This window comes from Salmo salar, chromosome 29, assembly GCF_965601325.2.
Source record: "Salmo salar chromosome 29, fSalSal1, whole genome shotgun sequence".
Classification (NCBI taxonomy): domain Eukaryota; kingdom Metazoa; phylum Chordata; class Actinopteri; order Salmoniformes; family Salmonidae; genus Salmo; species Salmo salar.
This window is the reverse complement of record NC_138319.1, coordinates 20,166,992-20,190,375: the sequence shown is the minus strand read 5'-3', so window position 1 is coordinate 20,190,375 and position 23,384 is coordinate 20,166,992. Positions and strand designations below refer to the sequence as shown.

At 45.4% G+C, this 23,384-nt stretch overlaps 1 protein-coding gene across 1 annotated transcript in view; it reads left to right on the top strand.

Moving 5' to 3' along the window:
* Positions 1 to 20,484, top strand: part of gfod1 (glucose-fructose oxidoreductase domain containing 1) — a 34,736-nt gene extending 14,252 nt beyond the window's left edge. The window contains exon 2 of the mRNA XM_014181121.3: positions 19,341 to 20,484. Coding sequence (XP_014036596.1) covers positions 19,341 to 20,263 — 923 coding nt within the window. The 3' untranslated portion in view covers positions 20,264 to 20,484. The remainder of the gene's footprint in view (positions 1 to 19,340) is intronic.
* The last annotated feature ends 2,900 nt before the right edge of the window (positions 20,485 to 23,384 follow it).

Here is a 23,384-nt window from a genome sequence, read left to right as displayed (position 1 = left end):
TGCAAAATAATCATTTTCTATGAATGTTATTCAGTGACTATGTAGGCGCTTACTCTTGAAATTTCCCACATTCATCATTGCCATTGATGCAGAGTCACTTCACTTTTTCCTCTGTCTCGTTCATGTAGTGTTATTTTAATGTCAGGCCTTTTTTAAGGGTGCCCATCTCCAATCCTCGGTACTACCATCACATGCCAGGCACAATGGCCCTTTTCCATGAAGGGCTTAGTAATGAAGCAGTCCTAAGCTCTGTCCTCTGATACACCGACCTGCTATGCAGTGATATCAAATCAAATGTTATTTGTCACATGCGCCGAATACCGCGGAATGCTTACTTACAAGCCCTTAACCAACAATGCAGTTCAAGAAATAGAGTTAATGAAATATTTACTAAATAAACTAAAGTAAAAATTTTTAATAAAAAGTAACACAATACAAATGACATAACAATAACGAGGCTATATACAGGGGGTACCGGTACCGAGTCAATGTGGGGATACATGTTAGTCAATGTAATTTCTACATGTAGGTAGGGGTAAAGTGACTATGCATAGATAATAAACAGCGAGTAGCAGCAGTGTAAAAACAAAGGGGGGGGGGGTCAATGTGAATAGTCCGGGTGGCCATTTGATTGTTGTTCAACAGTCTTATAGCTTTGGGGTAGAAGCTGTTAAGGAGCCTTTTGGAGCTAGACTTGGCACTCTAGTACCGCTTGCCGTGCATTAGCAGAAAGAACAGTCTATGACTTGGGTGGCTGGAGTCTTTGACAATTTTTTGGGCCTTCCACTGACACCGCCTAGTATGTAGGTCCTGGAGGGCAGGAAGCTTGGCCCCAGTGATGTATTGGGCTGAACACACTACCCTCTTTAGCACCTTATGGATGCCGAGCAGTTGCCATACCAGGTGGTGATGCAACCGGTCAGGATGCTCTCGATAGTGCAGCTGTATAACTTTTTGAGGATCTGGGGACCAATTCCAAATCTTTTCGGTCCCCTGAGGGGGAAAAGGTGTTGTCGTGCCCTCTTCACAACTGTCTTGGTGTGTTTGGACCATGATAGTTTGTTGGTGACGTGGACACCAAGGATCTTGAAACTCTTGACCCGCTCCACTACAACCCCATCGATGTTAATGGGGGCCTGTTCGGCCCTCCTTTTCCTGTAGTCCACGATCTCCTTTGTCTTTCTCACATTGAGGGAGAGGTGGTTGTCCTGGCAACACACTGCCAGGTCTCTGACCTCCTCCCTATAGTCTGTCTCGTTGGTTGATCAGGCCTACCAATGTGTCGTGAGCAAACTTAATGATGGTGTTGGAGTCGTGCTAGGCCACTCAGTCGTGGGTGAACAGGGAGTACAGGAGGGGACTAAGCATGCACCCCTGAGGGGCCCCGGTGTTGAGGATCAGCGTGGCAGATGTGTTGTTGCCTACCCTTACCACCTGGGGACAGCCCGTCAGGAAGAGCATGATCCAGTTGCAGAGCGAGGTGTTTAGTCCCAAGGTCCTTTAGCTTAGTGATGAGCTTAGTGGACACTATGGTGTTGAGGGCAGAGCTGTAGTCAATGAACAGCATTCTCACATAGGTGTTCCTTTTGTCCAGGTGGGAAAAGGCAGTGTGGAGTGTGATTGAGATTGCGTCATCTGTGGATCTGTTGGGGCAGTATGCGAATTGGAGTGGGTCTAGGGTTTCCGGAATGGTGGTGTTGATGTGAGCCATGACCAGCCTTTCAAAGCACTTCATAGCTACCGACGTGAGTGCTATGGGGTGGTAGTCATTTAGGAAGGTTACCTTCACATTCTTGGGCACAGAGACTATGGTGGTCTGCTTGAAACGTGGGGATTACAGACTCGTTTAGGGAGAGGTTGAAAATGTCAGTGAAGACACTTTCCAGTTGGTCAGTGTATGCTCTGAGTACACACCATGGTAAGCCGTCTGGCCCCGCGGCCTTGTGAATGTTGACCTGTTTAAGGTCTTGCTCAAATCGGCTACGGAGAGCGTGATCACCCAGTTGTCCAGGAACTGCTTACCTCGAAGCAAGCATAAAAGGCATTTAGCTCGTCTGGTAGGCTCGTGTCACTGGGCAGCTCGCGGCTGGGTTTCCCTTTGTAGTCCGTAATAGTTTGCAAGCCCTGCCACATACAACACCGGCTCTGACACTCGTTAGAAGATTCAATCTTAGTCCTGAATTGATGCTTTTCCTGTTTGATGGTTCGTCTGAGGGCATAGCTGGATTTCTTATAAGCCTCCATATTAGTGGCCTTTAGCTCAGTGCGGATGTTGCCTGTAATCCATGGCTTCTGGTTGGGATATGTATGTATGGTCACTGTGGGGACGACGTCGTTGATGCACTTATTGATGAAGCCAGTGACTGAGGTGGTATACTTCTCACTGCCGTTGGATGAATCACTGAACATATTCCAGTCTGTGCTCTCAAAACAGTCCTGTAGCGTAGCATCCGCGTCATCTGACCACTTCCGTATTGTACGAGTCACTGATACTTCCTGCTTTAATTTTAGCTTGTAAGCAGGAATCAGGAGGATATAATTATGGTCAGATTTGCCAAATGGAGGGAGAGCTTTGTATGCCTCTCTATGTGTGGAGTAAAGGGGGTCTAGAGTTTTTTTTTTTCTCCCTCTGGTTAAACATGTGACATGCTGGTAGAAATTAGTTAAAACAGATTTAAGTTTGCCTGTGTTAAAGTCCCCTGCGACTGGGAGGGTCGCTTCTGGATGATCATTTTCTTGTTTGCTTATGTCCTTATACAGCTCGTTGAGTGCGGTCTTGGTGCCAACATCGGTTTGTGGTGGTAAATAGAGGGCCATGAATAATATAAACTCAGCAAAAAAGAAACCTCCTCTCACTGTCAACTGTGTTTATTTTCAGCAAACTTAACATGTGTAAATATTTGTATGAACATAACAAGATTCAACAACTGAGACATAAACGGAACAAGTTCCACAGACATGTGCCTAACAGAAATTGAATAATGTGTCCCTGAACAAGGGGGGGGGGGGGTCAAAATCAAAAGTAACAGTCAGTTTCTGGTGTGGCCACCAGCTGCATTAAGTACTGCAGTGCATCTCATCCTCATGGACTGCACCAGATTTGCCCGTTCTTACTGTGAGATGTTACCCCACTCTTCCACCAAGGCACCTGCAATTTCCTGGACATTTCTGGGGGGGAATGGCCCTAGACCTCACCCTCCGATCCAGCAGGTCCCAGACGTGCTCATTGGGATTGAGATCCGGGAACTTCGCTGGCCATGGCAGAACACTGACATTCCTGTCTTGCAGGATATCACAAGACAGCTCCAAATCGATCCCACTCCAGAGTACAGGCCTCGGTGTAACGCTCATACCTTCGACAAACAACGCAAATCCGAGTATCATCCCTGGTGAGACAAAACCGCGACTCGTCAGTGAAGAGCACTGTTTGACAGTCCTGTCTGGTCCAGCGACGGTGGGTTTGTGCCCATAGGCGACGTTGTTGATGTCTGGCGAGGATGATCAGCTGTCCATCCTGTCTCCCTGTAGCGCTGTCTTAGGCGTCTCACAGTACGGACATTGCAATTTATTGCCCTGGGCACATCTGCAGTCCTCATGCCTCCTTGCAGCATGCCTAAGGCACGTTCACGCAGATGAGCAGGGACCCTGGGCATCTTTCTTATTGGTGTTTTTCAGAGTCAGTAGAAAGGCCTCTTTAGTGTCCTAAGTGTTCATAACTGTGACCTTAATTGCCTACCGTCTGTAAGCTGTTAGTGTCTAAACATTGTTTATGGTTCATTGAACAAGCATGGGAAACAGTGTTTAAACCCTTTACATTGAAGATCTGTAAAGTTATTTGGATTTTTAAGAATTATCTTTGAAAGACAGGGTCCTGAAAAAGGGCCGTTTCTTTTTTTGCTGAGTTTAGATGAGAACTCACTTGGTAGGTAGTGTGGTCTACAGATTATCATGAGGAATTTTACCTCAGGCAAGCGACACCTCGAGACTTCGTTAATATTAGACATCGCGCACCAGCAGTTATTGACAAATAGACACACACCCCTGCCCTTCGTCTTACCAGACGTAGCTACTCTGTCCTTCTGATGAACGGAAAACCCAGACAATTCTATATTATCCGTGTCGTCGTTCAGCCACAACTCTGTGAAACAAGAAGATATTACAGTTAATGTCCATTGGTAGGATTGTTTCGATCGTAGATCATCGAGTTTGTTTTCCAGTGATTGCACGTTGGCCAATAGAACCCACGGTAATGGCGATTTACTCACTCGCATGTGAATCCTAACAAGGCACCCCGCCCTTCTCCCTCTGTATCATCGCCTTTTCTTCACGCCAATGACTGGGATTTGGGCCTGTTCTCCAGAAAGCAGTTAATCCTTTGCGTCGGACACATTAAAGAAAAAATCTTTGTCCAGTTCGAGGAGAGTAATCGTTTTTCTGATGTCCAGAAGCTGTTTTTGATAATAAGAGACGGTAGCAGCAACTTTATGTACAAAATAAGTTACAAACAATGCAAAAAAACAACAACAAAAAAATGGCACAGTTGGTTAGGAGCCCGTAAAATGGCAGCCATCCCCCTCCGGTGCCATTATAGGCAGACCCTGATTAACATTCTATAGAAGTAGTGCAGGCCTCTTATATAAACAAGGCAGGTTGCAGTCCAACACAGACACCCTATAGAAATGGTAGATTCTGTTAAGAATAGAGAGACTATCCATGCTGCAAGTTTGAAACACATTTCCTGTTTTTTTTTTTTTCTGTTGTACCGTCATCTGATTTACTTACCGCCCTGACATGGACTTTTTATTTTAATGTGTGGTCTGTGGAATGACTGTCCTACAGTAACAACAGTTGAGTCAGGTTGACATCCTCTTAGCAGGATCGTTTTCGTCTGCATAGCTCTGTCAGAATGAATTGTCTTCCGTATATATTTTAGACATTCAAGAAGAGTGATCGGTGCTTTAGTATAAGTACATGAGCGGTATTGTTTTTCTCACAGCCTTCTGGGTTGGTCTGCATTGGAGTTGTAAGGCAGAATGTACACAGCAGAAAATAAATCAGGGCCGTATCCTAGAGAAACTACCAGAGAGGTGGGCAAGCCTGTAATACGAGTGTATGACTGTTTTTATTTTCACTCTGCTCTGTGACACTGAGCACATAAAGGCTTCTCTGCTGTCACAATGGAGCCTCGAGGCTGTAGAGTGGAGAGATGCTACTGCAGACTGGAATGACACAAGCGATAATGCATGAACAGGAGCGAGGAGGGTTTTCTCATGTTGGCTATTTACCTTGCGCACGGATTATCTTGCCATTCAAATGCATGCCGGCCCAGAACCATATCGTTCAAAAGCACAGCGTTTCTGGAAGATATTGATGTTTGATTCACATGTTGAAGACGGGGCATCATCCAGTGTTGAGCCCTGTGAATAACTGCTGCGTAACCCTCAAATAATTTTTTGGTTTGTTTACTCTCCTAAATGATCCTCTCCCTGAGGTGCAGTGCATATGTCATCGTGTTTATCCGACATCTTGAGGCATGAACCACACAAATTATTCATTGTGGCGTTCCTGTCAGCAATGCTTTTCTTTCACACAAAAGCGGAGCTGTCTGCTGAGCTCTGTGTCATAATGCTCTGCCAAGGCTTTTAAGGATGGATAATCCTGATCAAACTGTTGCTGTAAGTTACCAAATGGCCAAAGCAAGAAGAGCAATTAAACCCAACCTATAATATATAAATATCTTGCAACGTGTCGAGGAGGTTATCTGGGGTCATTTACATCAAAAATCAAAGCTTATCTTGAAGGGCCGGGAATTGCCAGGGACCTCACGATACGATATTATCATGAGTTTTTATGTTTTAAAATTCGATACTGTGATTTTATTGCGATTCAATTCCCAAACATATTGCTCACCATATGTCTGCTGCAGAGAGATACGAGAGAGCCATGAGAGAACACATTTTGATCAGTCATGGAGATCAAAGTGCTGAAAACTAATTGGCTCCCTATTTAAAAAGAAGATGGAGAACAAGCTATGAAGGACAAATAATGGAGTTTTGGTGCAGCCAACAAGCACAACAATAATATTGTGATATTATCAAAACTATACGATATATCGTCAAAAAGAATATCCAAATATGTAACTAGATTTTTTTTTCCACCATCACTATTATCTTGTGACCTTGTCTTAACTTTAGCCTCTGAGAGAATAATGTCTCTATCTTCTCTATGTGGTAGTAATCAGTCATCCTAAAATGTTGTTGTTCTCAGCACTGATTGTCCGTAGAGGCTGAAAGATTGCCAACCCTCTTTCCCGTAGAGATATGATATCTGTGTATTCTCACTCTCTTGCTCTTTAACCCCCCTCTGTTTCTCTCTCTCTCCCTTTTGACCCTGAGTGGGAGGATGACAGAGGGCATCACCATGTCGACGATGATTCACCCCCCCCCCACCTTCTCTTTCCCAGTTACCCAGCCGAGCGTTCATTGTGTTTCTCTCCTCCCTTGAGGAAGTTCATTTCTAGCCATCTTTGCAGAAAGGACTGGCAGTGAGGCGTACAAGGCAAGCAAAGCTGTATTCACCCACAGCTTTTATACTGCCTTTTCCCTGCAGTCACTGTGAGTCAATGGAGATGTCTGGCTCCATTACTCAGACCTGGCTGTTTCATTCAGTTACCTGTAGGCTTTTGACATGGATGGTTATTAATGAATGTCTCTATACTAACATTAGATGGATTTATTGAACTGTGTAAATATCACTCTGAGGGTGAGAAAGTTTGAAGGGCACTGTTGTTAGTGAACCGTCACTGTGGATCTGTCTTATAGGATGATACAATTTCCCAGCAGCCTGAATATGTTCCTCCTTCTCGCTGGACTGGACTGTCCCCCTCTCTCCTCCTTTGCCCTTTCCTGTAGTCCGACTACTTTTCCACTGCTGCTTTTACCGTATTTTTAAACAAGTTTAGGATTGCCGTGAATGAGAGTCACATGTGAAGGAGCAAACAAAGTCACATGACCAACCAGCCCTTGCCTAAGGAGAAGGATGAAGGTCCTAGAAGGTCACTTGTTTTTCTTTTAATCTCATTACCTCCAGCCTTGTTTGGAGGACAACTTTATTGTCGGTTGTATTTTATTATGTTAAATAGTATAGTACTAAAAGTTTTTGTTACTGGCTGTGAGAGACCAAAGCTGTTCCTGTAGTCCGTTGTTCATCTTTGCCTTAGCATTCAAGTCACCACTCTTTCACCTCAGACACCTTCATTTATTTCTGGAACAGTTTTGAAAGCCGTTCCACTACAAAGGCAATGTCAAAATGAGGGTTGAGTTAACTTCATGTGACAGCACGGCTTGTCCCAAAAGATGGGCCTTAACGTGCACATAGGTCAATTAAGGATACAGTCCAAACATGCTCCTTGTCTAGCCAGTTCTCTGCTGGTGAGCAAGCTGCTCACCATCATCTCCTGTGAAACGATAGGCACCATTTCCCAGTAGACAAAGGAACTGATCAATCACCTAAATTGTTCAAGACGACCGGCAACCACTCTACCACTATTATTTTCAACATGGGGGTTATGTGCTAGGCTGCCCCCCCCCCAAATGTTGTGGCCAATAATTACTCACTCTCCGCTGGGCCATAACAAACAATTTACCCCCTCAAAGTAGCCAATAATTGTTTTGACATTTATGCTGGCAGATTAATTAAATTGAGAGTGCTTAAGGCCAATATAGATAGCTAATTTACATAGCTAGCGCCTGCCCGACATGCGCTCATTAGCATGAAAATGGACAGAGTGACTCACTGAATAGTAGATAAATTACGGCATCATTATTTTCCTTTGTGTGGTTCCATGTTTTCAGGGACACGTGTAATGCTGTTCCACAGGAGATGGCATGAAGGTAGGTCTAATGATTAGGTAGGCAGGAGGGTTAGCGGTTAGCGCACATGGCTAATTGGTCCCTCAGGAATAAATCAAATGTTATTGGTCGCATACACATATTTAGCAGATGTTATTTTGGGTGCTTGTGTTCCTAGCTCCAGCAGTGCAGTAATATCTAACAATTCACAACAATACACACAGATGTAAAATAATGAAATTAAGAAATGTATAAATATTAGGACGAGCAATGTCAGAGTCCGGGAGTATGAATAAATATATACACTACCGTTCAAAAGTTTGGGGTCACTTAGAAATGTCCTTGTTTTTGAAAGGAAAGCAATTTTTTTGTCAATTTTAAAATAACATCAAATTGATCAGAAATACAGTGTAGACATCCCCCCCCCCCCCCCCCCTTTGTTCAGGGACACATTATTCAATTTCTGTTAGTCACATGTCTGTGGAACTTGTTCAGTTTATGTCTCAGTTGTTGAATCTTGTTATGTTCATACAAATATCTACACATGTTAAGTTTGCTGAAAATAAACGCAGTTGACAGTGAGAGGACGTTTCTTTTTTTGCTGAGTTTAGATCTATTGGTATCAATCAAATGTATTTATAAAGCCCTTTTTACATCATCAGATGTCAGAAAGGGCTTATACAGAAACAGTCTATAACCCCAAAGAGCAAGCAATGCAAATGTAGAAGCACAGTGGCTAGGAAAAACTCTCTAGAAAGGCAGGAACCTACTGTAAGAAGAAACCTAGAGACGGACAAGGCTCTGAGGGGTGGCCATTCCTCTTCTGGCTGTCCCCCGGTGGAGATTATTAAAGTACATGGCCATTAAGGCCCGATCATTCTTCAAGATGTTCAAACGTTCATAGATGACCAGCAGGGTCAAAGCCTGCACCACTGTATGCTGCTACTAAATGCAAAGGCAGATGTTGTGGTAGTACTTAATCTATTATCAAATTCACTGTCCTTTTTAAATGGATCAGTATGTACCATCTATGCAATGTAATGGCTGCACTCTAAGCATGTGGGAAGGCTCTGTTAATGGCTCCGGGGCATTAGTGGGAGTAAGATCTGGCTAATTGCTAATGCTTATGCCCTCGATCATCATCCAGACATAGGACTGCCCTTGACCGCTAGCTATTGGAGCTCCTAGCATCATCCATATGTAAATAAGTGTTACTTTTCAAAGCTCCCCTGTTTTGAATATTCTGTTCTAGCACAAAATGTCCTAGACCTATTGAAATTGGATGCTATTTTATTTGACCCATTTCATTTGTAATACAGCAGTAAGGTCCTGTGTGACTTAGTTGGTAAAGCATGGCGCTTGCATCGGCAGGGCTCTGGGTTCGAGTCCCACAAGGGACCAGTATGTAAAAGTATGGGGTAGGTGTGGGTAGGTGTCTTGTTTTTGTTTATTTGGTTAGTTGTGGTGGAAAAGGTCAGTTAGTGAGTGTATCCCAGCACTAATGGGCACAGATTTAAGAGGGTCAGAGCCTGGGAGGAAGGAAAGTGGTTTGTTGGGTAATGTTTCCCACTGCCATTGGAGCTACCTTTGCTGTGTTTTTGTTTCAGGGCCAGTTAAGCGAACATTGCTCTGTCCTTGGAGATAGGCCTATCCATCACTCCTTGGATGGACCATTTGAATGCTAATGTCTGACTGGACACTGGACTGGAGGAGGCAAACTCAATGGAACAATGAGAGCAAATTAGTCAGCAGAAAGCTCTTTGTTTGAGGATATAGCGAGAATAACTTGTTTTCCTTTGCTCAGTAATACCTCCTCCCTCTTGTAATTACTTCAAGACAAATTACATTTGGGCAAACAGCAGAAACATGAGCTTGTTGCTAGGTGTCTGGTTTTCGTCTTTCTGTTGTATCCTTCCCTCCTTTGACAGCTGATGTGTTTTCTAAACGTGTCCCATTTGTAAAATCCCCAGGATGATCGTGGCATGATGCCCAGTTACCCAGCATATCTGACACTTCCAGTGAAATACAGTGACTGGCCTGTGTATCATTCCACCTTTTTATGATAAACATGGTTACTGCATAGGTTTGTAGCTCAACTCGGTTGATTTCTTTTCATTTCTGATTTCAGACAAATCCCTTTATCAGCATGGCCTCGCAAGCCGCCTGATCTCGAATGCTTACATGGTCATTCGCTGCGCGGTGATCGGTCTGGTAATTACAAGGGTAGTATCAAATCAAATGTTATTAGTCACATGCGCTGAATACAACAGGTGTTCAGTGTTCAGTGAAATGCTTACTTACAAGCCCCTAACCAACATTGCAGTTAAAAGTATATATAATTATATATATATATATATATATATATATATATATATATATATATATAGAGAGAGAGAGAGAGAGAGAGAGAGAGAGAGAGAGAGAGAGAGAGAGAGAGAGAGAGGAGAGAGAGAGAGAGAGAGAGAGAGAGAGAGAGAGAGAGAAGAGAGAGAGAGAGAGAGAGAGAGGAGAGAGAGAGAGAGAGAGAGAGAGAGAGAGAGAGAGAGAGAGAGAGAGAGAGAGAGAGAGAGAGAGAGAGAGAGAGAGAGAGAGAGAGAGAGAGAGAGAGAGAGAGAGAGAGAGAGAGAGAGAGAGAGAGAGAGAGAGAGAGAGAGAGAGAGAGAGAGAGACCAAGTAATTAAAGAGCAGCAGTAAAAATAATAATAGTGAGACTATATATAAGGGGGTACCGATACAGAGTCAATGCTCGGGGGGCACCAGTTAGTTGAGGTAATATGTACAATGTAGGTAGAGTTATTAAAGTGACTATGCATAGATTATAACAACAGAGAGTAGCAGTGGTGTATAAGGGTGGGGGGGGGGGGGGGGGGGGTCTGAGGACCCATGCCAAATCTTTTCAGTCTCCTGAGGAGGAATAGGTTTTGTCGTGCCCTCTTCACGACTGTCTTGGTGTGCTTGGACCATGTTAGTTTGTTGGTGATGTGGACACCAAGGAACTTGAAGCTCTCAACCTGCTCCACTGCAGCCCCGTCGATGAGAACGGGGGCGTGCTCGGTCCTCTTTTTCCTGTAGTCCACAATCATCTCCTTTGTCTTGATCACATTGAGGGAGAGGTTTGTTGTCAGCACTTCCTCAGCTAAATAGTTTTCTGTCCTACTGACCTAGAATGTTGCACATTCTTAGCATAAGTTTGATTCAATTCAATGTCATCTACTGTTTGGCACTCCATTAGCTAGTCTATATCTTTGTGTCTTTGCTTTGAGTTAAAGCCACTATCTTTTGCTCATTCATGCAATCATAATGGATTTTTTTTGCCCCCCCCTTTTGCAACTTTTTATCGTTATCAATGATATCAGCACATTCTCTCCCATCCACCAGTGTAAGTTGATAATGAGTCTTTAAGCTTCTGAAAAAGCCTTGGTTGATTAAACACTGATTGGGCAGAACATTGTGGCTTTGTGTTCAATGCCTGGGCTAATTACTTTTCCACCGGGTTGCTAGCAGACGACACACTTTGATCTTTGGAAGCCCACTCATTCCACTTAGTCTTGTACACTGCGCCACCACACACACGGACGGACACACACACAGAGTCATATAGCACCCAGAAGTGAAAAAGACTACAAGGTAACAGCAGGTTAGCTCCTGTACAACGGCAGCATAATTCCACTGGCGGCAGGTAGCCTAGCGGTTAAGAGTGTTGGGCCAGTAAACGAAAGGTTTCTGGTTTGAATCACTGAGCGGGAAAGGTGGAAAAATGGGCTGTTTTGCCCTTCAGCAAGGCAGTTAACCCCCAACAACAACAACAGCTCCCCGGGTGCCGATGATTTGGACGACAGCCACCCGCACCGCTCTGATTCAGAGGGGCTGGGTTAAATGTGGAAGACCCATTTCGGTTGAATGCAACTGATCTGGTATACACTTTCCCTGTTCCCCACTATAAAAGCTGGCATTATCCTATCTGAAGATCAATCTGTCTCGCAGACAGACACATTGTCTTGACTCTTTGCCTCAGAGAAGCATGTGTACATGACAGTGTTCATGATTGACCGGTTTACCCCGTTTTTTCCAGCCGCTTATATTTTTGGCATCCTAAAGTAGAGGGGCCTTGTGTTCAGCTGTCACACAGAAGCATCCATTTTAATATTTTAATCCACCTGGATTTTCCACATTGGACCCTCGGTCAGTGCAGTTGTTGCCCAGTTGTGTTAGCCAGGCTTATCCTCCAGCGCTACCCCTAGTTTAGCCTAATTTGGAGCTCTGGTTATTAACTGTGTAGAGGTGAAAACACAACTACCAGCTAAACTCCAACCGTAATTAACATTAGCCTTACGGCTCTCTGTCCAGTATCCCAGAAGAGAGGTTGTTGACCTGTCTTGTGTGCCTGGATGTGGACATTCCTCTCTGGGTGTGTTTGCTGCTGCAGCTGGGTGTGGATCGATGGTGCAGGGTGTGATAGCCTATGTTGCCTAGGGGGACCTGTAATTCAATACCACAGACACAGACTGCCTCCAGCTTCTGCTCCCTGTAGCAAGCTTCCTCCACCACCACCTAACTCCCATTTCCCCTCCTCTACAATCACCCTCCTCTGGCTTCCTTCCTCAGCCTTATTGTTAATGTGCACGAATGCTGGATAAGTGTGTTCGTGCGTAATTGGACTGCAATGCACTTCGGTGCACATATTGGTGTTTTGTCATTGTATGCAGCTTGTGCATGACACATGCTTTTGCCTTATTGTGCTTTTGCATCATTAATTTGCACTACATATTTTGTCAATATACGCTACATGACCTGCTCGTCAAACATCTCATTCCAAAATCATGGGCGTTAATATGGAGTTGGTCCCCCCTTTGCTGCTATAACAGCCTCCACTCTTCTGGGAAGTTTTTTGGAACATTGCTGCGGGGACTTGCTTCCATTCAGCCACAAGAGCATTAGTGAGGTCGGGCACTGATCTTGGGCGATTAGGCCTGGCTCGCAGTCAGCGTTCCAATTCATCCCAAAGGTGTTCAATGGGGTTGAGGTCAGGGCTCTGGAGACGCCCGTCAAGTTCTTCCACACCGATCTCAACAGACCATTTCTGTACGGACCTCGCTTTGTGCATGGGGGCATTGTCATGCTGAAACAGGAAAGGGCCTTCCCCAAACTGTTGCCACAAAGTTGGAAGCACATAATCGTCTAGAATGCCATTGAATGCTGGAGCATTAAGATTTCCCTTCACTGGAACTAAGGGGCCTAGCCCAAACTATGAAAAACAGCCCCAGACAATTATTCCTCCACCAAAATTTACAGTTGGCACTATGCATTCAGGCAGGTAGCGTTTTCCTGGCATCCGCCAAACCCAGATTTGTCCGTCGGACTGCCAGATGGTGAAGCTTCATCACTCCAGAGAACGTGTTTCCACTGCTCCAGAGTCCAATGGCGCCGAGCTTTACACCACTCCAGCCGATGCTTGGCATCGCGCATGGTGATTTTAGGCTTGTGTGAGGCTGCTCGGCCATTGAATTCCATTTCATGAAGCTCCCAACAAACAGTTATTGTACTGACGTTGCTTCCAGAGGCAGTTTGGAACACGGTAGTGAGTGTTGCAACTGAGGACAGACGATTTGTACACGCTACGTGCTTCAGCACTCAGCGGTCCCGTTCTGTGAGCTTGCGTGGCCTACCACTTTGAGGCTGAGCCGTTGTTGCTCCTAGACATTTCCGCTTCACAATAACAGCATTTACAGTTGACCGTGGCAGCACTAGCAGGGCTGAAATTTAAAACGGACTTGTTGGAAAGGTTGCATGCTATGACGGTGTCACATTGAAAGTCACTGAGCTCATTAGCTAGGCCATTCTACTGCCAATGTTTGTCTATGCAGATTGCATGGCTGTGTGCTCGATTTCATACACCCATCAGCAACGGGTGTGGCTGAAATAGCCGAATCCACATACTTTTGTTTATATAGTGTCTACGCAATGTTTGTGTTTGTGCAGTTGTGTGCGTCTGTATGTCACTTTCGTGCCATCATTAAAACCAAACACACTATTCCCAGGGCTTATCTTTCTCCTGTCACGCCTGCCTTGGCTCCTTGATGTACATCTGGTGTGGTGGGGATGGGTTGGTCATTAGATTATTGGGATTTATCTGGCACAGTGGAGCGGTAAGCAGAACAGCTAGCGCCACGGGAAGCCCGCCCGGCCTTTTGTCATAATGATGCTGCTGCTGCATTTCACCCTTCTCTGAGCGCACAATTCATTTACATCAACCTCCATATTCTCCCATAATCCCCCTCTCTTTCAATCAGAGTGCAATCTGAGCAAGCCACTGTGATAGGCTAAGAGGCATCTATTGTGCATCACACGTCTTCGTTAGCCCCATAGAAGAGACAGAACCAGTTTTACCTTCCTCTGTTCCAGGGGGAAATGGAATGATGATACGCAGGTATGTATTTTAAGCCCTGAGGTAATGTGCTCAGCAGTGGGATTTAGGAGGCATGGGGTGTCTCACTATGGAGCGGTGTGGCACTACTATCCTAGTCCCTGGCCACGCTTGTGACAGTGACACATCTGGGACATGTCTAGTGATTGGGGGAGGGGAAAACCCCCATGTCTACTTTCCAGTCACTCTTCCTGGTCTGATCACAACCCCTAGTTCCTCTTCCTAAACCATCAGTTGTTGCAGATCTGAATGAACTAAACTAAGCAAAAAATAGAAACGTCCTCTCGATGTCAACTGCGTTTTATTTTCAGCAAACTTAGCATGTGTAAATATTTGTATGAACATAACAAGATTCAACAACTGAGACATAAACTGAACAAGTTCCACAGACATGTGACTAACAGAAATGGAATAATGTGTCCCTGAACAAAGGGGGGGGGGGTCAAAATAAAACGTAACAGTGTATCTGGTGTGGCCACCAGCTGCATTAAGTACTGCAGTGCATCTCCTCATGGACTGCACCAGATTTGCCAGTTCTTGCTGTGAGATGTTACCCCACTCTTCCACCAAGGCACCTGCAAGTTCCCAGTTGCTGGGGGGAATGGCCCAAGCCCTCACCCTCCGATCCAACAGGTCCCAGACGTGCTCAATGGGATTGTGATCCGGGCTCTTCGCTGGCCATGGCAGAACACTGACATTCCTGTCTTGCAGGAAATCACGCACAGAACGAGCAGTATGGCTGGTGGCATTGTCATGCTGGAGGGTCATGTCAGGATGAGCCTGCAGGAAGGGTACCACATGAGGGAGGTGAATGTCTTCCCTGTAATGCACAGCGTTGAGATTGCCTGCAATGACAACAAGCTCAGTCCGATGATGCTGTGACACACCGCCCCAGACCATGACGGACCCTCCACCTCCAAATCGATCCCGCTCCAGAGTAACGCTCATTCCTTCGACGATAAACGCGAATCTGACCATCACCCCTGGTGAGACAAAACCGCGACTCGTCAGTGAAGAGCACTTTTTGCCAGTCCTGTCTGGTCCAGCGACGGTGGGTTTGTGCCCATAGGTGACGTTGTTGCCGGTGATGTCTGGTGAGGATCTGACCGAACATCACTCCTCGCAGGTGTGATGTTCGGATGTACCAATCCTGTGCAGGTGTTGTTACACGTGGTCTGCCACTGCGAGGATGATCAGCTGTCCGTCCTGTCTCCCTGTAGCGCTGTCTTAGGCGTCTCACAGTACGGACATTGCAATTTATTGCCCTGGGCACATCTGCAGTCCTCATGCCTCCTTGCAGCATGCCTAAGGCACGTGTTTTTCAGAGTCAGTAGAAAGGCCTCTTTAGTGTCCTAAGTTTTCATAACTGTGACCTTAATTCCCTACCGTCTGTAAGCTGTTAGTGTCTTAATGACAGGTGCATGTTCATTAATTGTTTACGGTTAATTGAACAAGCATGGGAAACAGTGTTTAAACCCTTTACAATGAAGATCTGTGAAGTTATTTGGATTTGTACAAATGACCTTTGAAAGACAGGGTCCTGAAAAGGGGACGTTTCTTTTTTTGCTGAGTTTAGATGGGTGTAAGTTCGGCGTAGCCATCAGTTTGCATGCTCTTCTCTCTCCATCTCTCTCTTTCTCGCTCTCTCTCTCTCTTTCCCCATCTCTTTCTGAAAAGGCAGTTGTTTTCCTTTCCCCAGCATTGATGACTGGAGGGATGTGTAATTACCTCTGTGGCGTTAAGTGGGTTCCCCCCCTCTTCTCTCCTCCTTTTTCACGTTTAATTCCTCCCAGTGACAGATGATGGGTAATTGGGAATGAAGATGCAATTTTTGGAGCCTAGTGACAATTAGGCTGCTCATTCATATTAGATTTGTTTGAATGTTTTTATTTTGAAGACAAATGGGCACATAACCCATTGGAAACCATGACTGATGTTGAAACTGTGTGGTGTCCACATGCCAGTGGCTTACTGCTAATCAGTGGTCTTACAGTGTTCCCTGCTCATTTTCCATGCTTGAATTTGTGGTTTGTTGGCCCAGATTTTATTGAGGTTGTCTCTGCTGCCTCTCCTATTAAATAGTCCTTTATCGTGCTACTGTATGATGTAAGAAGTTGTCATTGCTTAAGTGCTGTTAATATTGAATGTGTAGAGTATGTCCCATGGGAGATGTTCCAGTAGGAGCGTCCTTATTAACCAGAGCTATAGAGTGGGTATCTCTAGGGATACATGAGAATCATTGAGAGGATTGTCTCATGTACAGTAGGTGATTGGTTTTTTTTGTTTTTTTTACCTTTATTTAACTAGGCAAGTCAGTTAAGAACAAATTCTTATTTTCAATGACGGCCTAGGAACAGTGGGTTAACTGCCTTGTTCAGGGGCAGAACAACAGATTTGTACCTTGTCAGCTCGGGGATTCGATCTTGCAACCTTTTGGTTACTAGTCCAATGCTCTAACCACTAGGCTACGCTGCCGTCCCATTCTGACAGGCCTCTTAAAATCAAAAGAACCCAAGGATGTTTATGGCTGCTCATGACACTTGATCACTAAGACAGATTTTTATCTTCCGTCTTCGAAACATCAAAAACCCAGGTTAGGTTTAAGGAGAGGGGCGGTGTCAGCTCTGCCCTCTGAAATGCCAATCTGGTGTCAACCACACACTTAGCTTTGGGTGGAATTCCCACGACCCACTGCTAGCTTCCTCACTCTGGCAGGTACAGCTAGTGGGTTCTTTGAACTACTGTATGCCTGGCGCTTAACATGCATTATCGATGGTAAGGGGCTGTTCTGCGATGCCAGAGGCTTTTTCTGCTCCATTACTGGACTCCCACTGGGACGTAGACACTACCTGTGAGATGCACACTTCACCCCAGCTAGCATTGGCTAACACGGTTAGTACTGACTCCCTTTATTTCTACTAGGGACACTTCATCCAAACTAGCGTTGGCTAACACGGTTAGCACTGACACCCTCTATTTCTACTAGGGACACTTCATCCAAACTAGCGTTGGCTAACACGGTTAGCACTGACACCCTCTATTTCTACTAGGGAAACTTCACTTTAGTTAGCGTTGGCTAACACAGTTAGCAATGACCTCCTCTAGCCCTGGCTGTATGAAGCCTCTGTCTGCCTGTTGCAGAGCTCTAGTCATTAGCGCTAAACTGGCTTCTCTAATCCGCCAGCAGCACCCTGGGGACAACTGCAGGAAGTGTGTACCGCAGGCCACATAATGGAATAAGCTCTCCTCCACCTCTCTCTCTTTCCGTCTCTTGGTTGATTTCCCTTTACCACTTTAGCTCTCTGTCTCACTCACGTGCACCTCTCTAGTTCATTCTCTCCCCCTCTCCATATCCTTTGCATACTCTCTTCCTCACGCTCAATCCCGCTCCCTCTAGCTTTGCTCTCATAAACACACTCCCCTTTCCACTCAGGTGCTGTTAAGCTCGACTGATGACCTTCAGTGTGACCTCCAGAAACTAGCTAGCAACCTTTCAGACAGGAAGTGAGGGGAAGGCCACTCATGACTTGAAGAGCTGTCTGCTCAGTAAAGGCCTCAGACGTAACGCAACAACACAATGACTGTGGCTATAGAGCGTGAGCTGGTGTGAGAATGGATTTGTAAAAGGGCCGCTTTTCATAGGCGTGAGAAATTGTGACAAGAACATTATAGGCTAGGCTAAGACCGGCTCAGTTTAGCTTTTCGCCTGCAGCCTGGCTGTCTGTCACTAGCTCTCACTCACTGCAGGCCTATGTGCCAAGTTGTTTAACTGAGAGCAGGCGGCGCTTAACTTTTCACAGGGGTGCAGACCTGGGGTCAGGCCTCCTCGATAAGGGTGCACTGTAGCCAGCCTCGGTGCCTTTGTCCAGGAGGAAGGTTTTTTCCGTCACACCGGAGAACTGGGTCAAGGGGATTAATTTCCTGGCCTGGCTGGATCTAGTCGTTCGGCGCTAATGGGAGATTAGCTGGGAAGTTTCAGTTCCAAAACGTCTCTGGGTGCCGCCTGCCTGTTCTTCACATGGGTTGGGGGGATATTTAGGAAGTGATTTGTGCCTGTAAATAGGGGTGGTTGGGATGTGGAATGGGCAAAGGAGGGGGTTTGAAGGGGGTGGATGTTTTCCCACCCCTGCTGTTCATCAATGTGACTGGATTAATTACAGGGAGCATTGTGTTCATGGGGGGCAGGCTGGCCAGGAATCAGGTGGTGTAGGGGGGGTATGATTGGCCTTCTATTACCAGAAGTCTTTCATTACCATTGTGTGGTGGAGGGTCTTTTTTAAAACTTTTCTGTATATACAGTCTTTTGATTGGCCACCCACAATTCCCCATTGCTTTATTTTACTGGCTATCTGGTGTCCATTTTGTTTCTCAAAGTCACTGCAGACTCTGAGAGTTATGAATAGGGTAATTGCTCAGCTCGGAGTAATGTGCCCTTGAGCGTAATAGTGTAATGGGCTATTAGTGGCTCTATGTTAATTGTTTTAGCCTTTCTCGTGGCACAGTCAGGGCAGTGTGTGAATAGCCTCTCTCTCCCTCAGTCTACTCTGCTGTTACATGGTTCATAGAAGCTATGTTTTGCCCAGCTTTCTTTTTGCAGCAGCTATATTCCTCATAGATATCTGTAATGAGGTTATGTGAGCACAGCACCACTGGGGGTTTGGTAAGTAGTGGAATTAAAACAGAGGGCCTAATGAGGTTTCTCTCTCCCTCTCCTCGTCCCTTTGCTCTCTTCACTCTCATTTGCTTCCTACAGCAGTCTAAAGTCAACCCTATGTGTACAGTAGGTACACTCATGACAGACAGTGACTCTTTCCTCTCAAAAAAACAACAGTATTGACAAAGCTTCTAGAATGTTTTCTCATGTTTCATTTTCAGAATCACTTGTTGAGCCGTGGGTTTAAAATAGTTTTGGAGAGGCTATGTTGGAATATTTGTGTCAGCTAGTCGGGGGGAGGGGTACTGTTTTTTTGCACTGATTAATGTCTCTTCAAGTGATGTTTTCATGGCGAGGAGGATATTATGTCTACGTGTGAGTAACATTGGCCTCTCTCTCTCCCACTACCTAGGTATCGGTAAGAATGTGATCTGTGACCGCACCGCCACCCCACTGGATGCCTTTCGCATGATGTCAGCCGCCCAGTACTACCCCAAGCTGCTGAGCATCATGGGAAATGTACTGCGCTTCCTTCCTGCCTTCGTGCGCATGAAGGAGCTAGTGGAGGAGGGCTACGTGGGGGAGCTGCTGGTCTGCGAGGCCCAGGTCCACAGCGGCAGCCTGCTGGGTAAGAAGTACAACTGGAGCTGTGATGACCTGATGGGCGGTGGGGGGCTGCACTCGGTAGGCAGCTACATCATTGACCTGCTCACTTTTCTCACGGGCCAGCGGGCGGCCAAGGTGCACGGCTTCCTCAAGACTTTCGTCAAGCAGACGGAGCACATCTGCGGCATCCGACAGATTACCAGCGACGACTTCTGCACCTTCCAGATGGTGCTGGAGGGCGGCGCCTGCTGCACCGTCACACTCAACTTCAACGTGCCTGGTGACTTCCGCCAGGAGGTGATCGTGGTGGGCACGGTGGGCCGGCTGACGGTCAGCGGCACGGACCTGTACGGCCAGAAGAACACCATGGAGGGAGGGCCGGAGCTACTTCTGAAAGACAGCACCCCTCTGGAGAAGGCCTCCCTACCGGAGAAGGCTTTCAGTGACATCCCCTCGCCCTACCTGACAGGAACCATCCGTATGGTGCAGGCGGTGCGTCAGGCCTTTGAGGACCAGGACGACCGGCGCACGTGGGACGAAAGGCCGCTGACTATGGCGGCCACATTTGAGGACTGCCTGTACGCACTTTGCGTGGTGGACACCATCAAGAAGTCCAACCAGTGCGGCGAGTGGCAGAACATTGAGGTGATGAAAGAGGAGCCCGAGGTAAGCCCGGCGTACCTTATCAGCGAGGCCATGCGGCGCAGCAGGATGTCGCTCTACTGCTAGCACTGGCACCGAAATGGCTGCCTGGTGCTAGAGACTGGGGGTGAGAGAGCTGTCACTGTGCCCTCATTGGTTCGCTCCCCTAAAAAAGATGTGAACAGTGATGAACTCTCTCCAATCTCATTGTCCTCTCTTCTGCATGATCTATTCTGGATTATTAAGCCGCGCATCGTGACTCTGAGAAAGGGGAGGAATAAAGAGCACCTCCAAAAAGAAAAAGGCCAACAGAGTGGTTTAACTGTACCTTTAGAGAGGTGAATGTTTAATCCCCAGGGGGCTTTGGGCCCTGTCTCTGTGTATGTCTGCTGTGTGTGAAACCAGAGAAGAAAAACGCAGAAAAATCAATCGTTTGTCTGGTAGGGCTTTTAGTGAGGTCCCCTCCTCCGGTTAAGTATGCAATAAATCCAATCAGAGCTCCAGGCTAGTGGAATTATGTCATCCTAAGCAAAAAAAGTGTGATGGGTCCGCACTCATTCGCGCTCAGAATTATGTCATCCTGCCTGAATCAAGGGAATGCCTTTTTTGCCTGCTTCTCGTTTTTGTAGTAACGTCCATATGCAATAGACCAACACATAATCTGTGGATGGTGGTGCAATCCCATGCTATGCTGTGAGTAAAGCCTAGGCACATGTTTTCTATCCCCATGTTTTCAATCTCAAGGTCATGCCTGTTGCTAAGCTAATAGCCTTAGCTTAGCCAGCTAGGTTAGCGGTGCATGCGCTAAAGCTTCTAACACAACAGCAACGATGTAGAGTAAAACAATCAGTAATAGTGTCCCTCTGGGTTAGTGCATGGATGGGACACTTCCACGCATGAAACATTCCGATCTGCTTTTAAAGGCTAGTGTTTTGTGACTCTTTTTATAGTTTGTGTGAATATGTAGCTTAGTACTACTCACAGAAGGGCAAGTAGAATATGGTCTATTTAAGAGAAGACCTCTGGTTTTCACCTCATCATTTACTCATCACTATCCACATCACCATCCACACAGGTTACAAGAGATAATAGTAGTACAGTAGCATAAATTCACGAAGCCAAAACATTTTTGTATTTTATTCAAGCTCGATCTTATTGTTTCCCCAATGTTGATTGTGTTCTCAAATTATGCTACTGTATATCACCATCTGCATTTGACTACTTTTCCATAGTCTTGTATAATACAACAAAAGTTAATATGGTTTAAAATGTGTCATGATATAAATGTACTGTATGTATTTTATTTGTTTTTAAACTATCTGCGAAAGACTGGAACTGGAACATGTTTTGATACACACACTGTTCAGTATAAAAGTATTTATTTTTCATTTTGGACTGATTCGTACTGTATCGGGAGAAGATGTCTAGTTCGTGGGTGACAGTTGAGGTAAGAGAGGCCTTTTAGTATTCAGTGTTGCTGTGTGTTGGTCCGTACTGTGGGATGTCTGAAGACACTGACTACTTTGGTTGGAGTATATAGATGTTTTTTAATCATGTGGTCCTAAATTGTAATAAATGTTGATAGGTGCAGCCATTTTAAGATTTGTAGCTATTTAACCGTTATGGTCTGTCCAGTCACCCATTTTTCCCTGTGTTCATGTTTCATCGATGTGGTATATTGTGTTTGACAGTGGGTTTTGGAATATTTAATATTTTTCTGACCATGCTCCAGTTAGTTTATTTGGCATTTGTCGTGCAAGTTCTTTTTTTCAGTAGCTTTTCAACAAACAAGACAAGCTTCTTACATGCTGCTGACCTTTCCCAAATTCTGTAAATACTATCTCACTCTGATTGGGTGACATGATGTGTTCTGCATAGAAACATGACAACATGTCACCTGTTATACCACTGCAGATCATAATAGCTAATCAATACTGTAGACTTTCCCCTTTGTCCAATGAGGACCTTTATACCATAAACATGCCTTGATCTTTTCAATGAAACCTGGAAAACATTATACTGGAATAAACTCTCCATAGTTGCACACTATGGTATAAGAACCCCCAGTTACTTGGTGGACTTTGCCATCTAAAGGAAGGAGACATAGGGCAACGTCTAAAGATGTGCTCTTTCCAACTCTCTCTGTTAGTCCCCTATATTCCTAACCCGGGTCTATGGCCTTGTTTCAAACAATGCTCCTCTAAAGCTGCACCCATGGAACAGGAGAGGAAGTCCCCTGTTGAGGCCTTATAGGGAGGATGTAGGAACCGTGGTTTAGTCCCCAGTCTTCCAGTCTGGATAAAACTATAGCTTTACATGTATGACAGGAAAGAAATAAGGACTAAATTAAATCAAACACTTGAAGTAAACCCTTGAACACTTCACGTTATAACGTATGCTGAATCAAACATATTATCATGTAATATCAATGTAGGGGAGAAAAGATCAATGCAAAGTAGAGAGGAGTCCCTTTAGCGGTTTGATCCAGCACCCATGTGTATTTAGGCTTAATCCTACATCTTGCTGAGGTGCTGTAGAGCAGTGCTTCTCAAACCTCTCCTCTGGAACCCCTAAATGTTTTCCTGATTCACCTTGTCAAGGGGTGCGTTTCTCTGCCCAGACATTGATGACACATGCCAGATATTACAATGCCTGGATAGGTATTTTACGTATCAGCTAACCACATATGTTAGAGCAATCTGGTGCCCGACGGCATTGTTGATGAGGTGGCACGTGACCATTGGTTGATTCATGCAACTTCTGACCAGGGGAATGCAACCAAGGGCTTGACGATTAGTTGATAAGTTGAATCAGGTGGAATAGATCAAATACGTGGAATGGCTGGTGGTCCCCGAGGAGAGGTTTGAGGATCACTGCTCTAGAGGCACCTTACCATTTTCTTCTACACTGAACAAAAATATAAACGCAACATGCAACAATTGCAAAGATTTTACTGAGTTATAATTCATAGAAGGAAATCAGCCTAAATAAATTCATCAGGCCCTAATCTATGGATTTCACATCACTGGGAATACAGATATGCATCTGTTGGTCACAGGTATCTTTCAAAAAAAGGTTGGGGCGTGGATCAGAAAACCAGTCAGTATCTGGTGTGACCTCTATCATGCAGCGCGACTCCTTCGCATAGAGTTGACCGGACTGTTGATTGTGGCCTGTAGAATGTTATCCCACTCCTCTTCAATGGCTG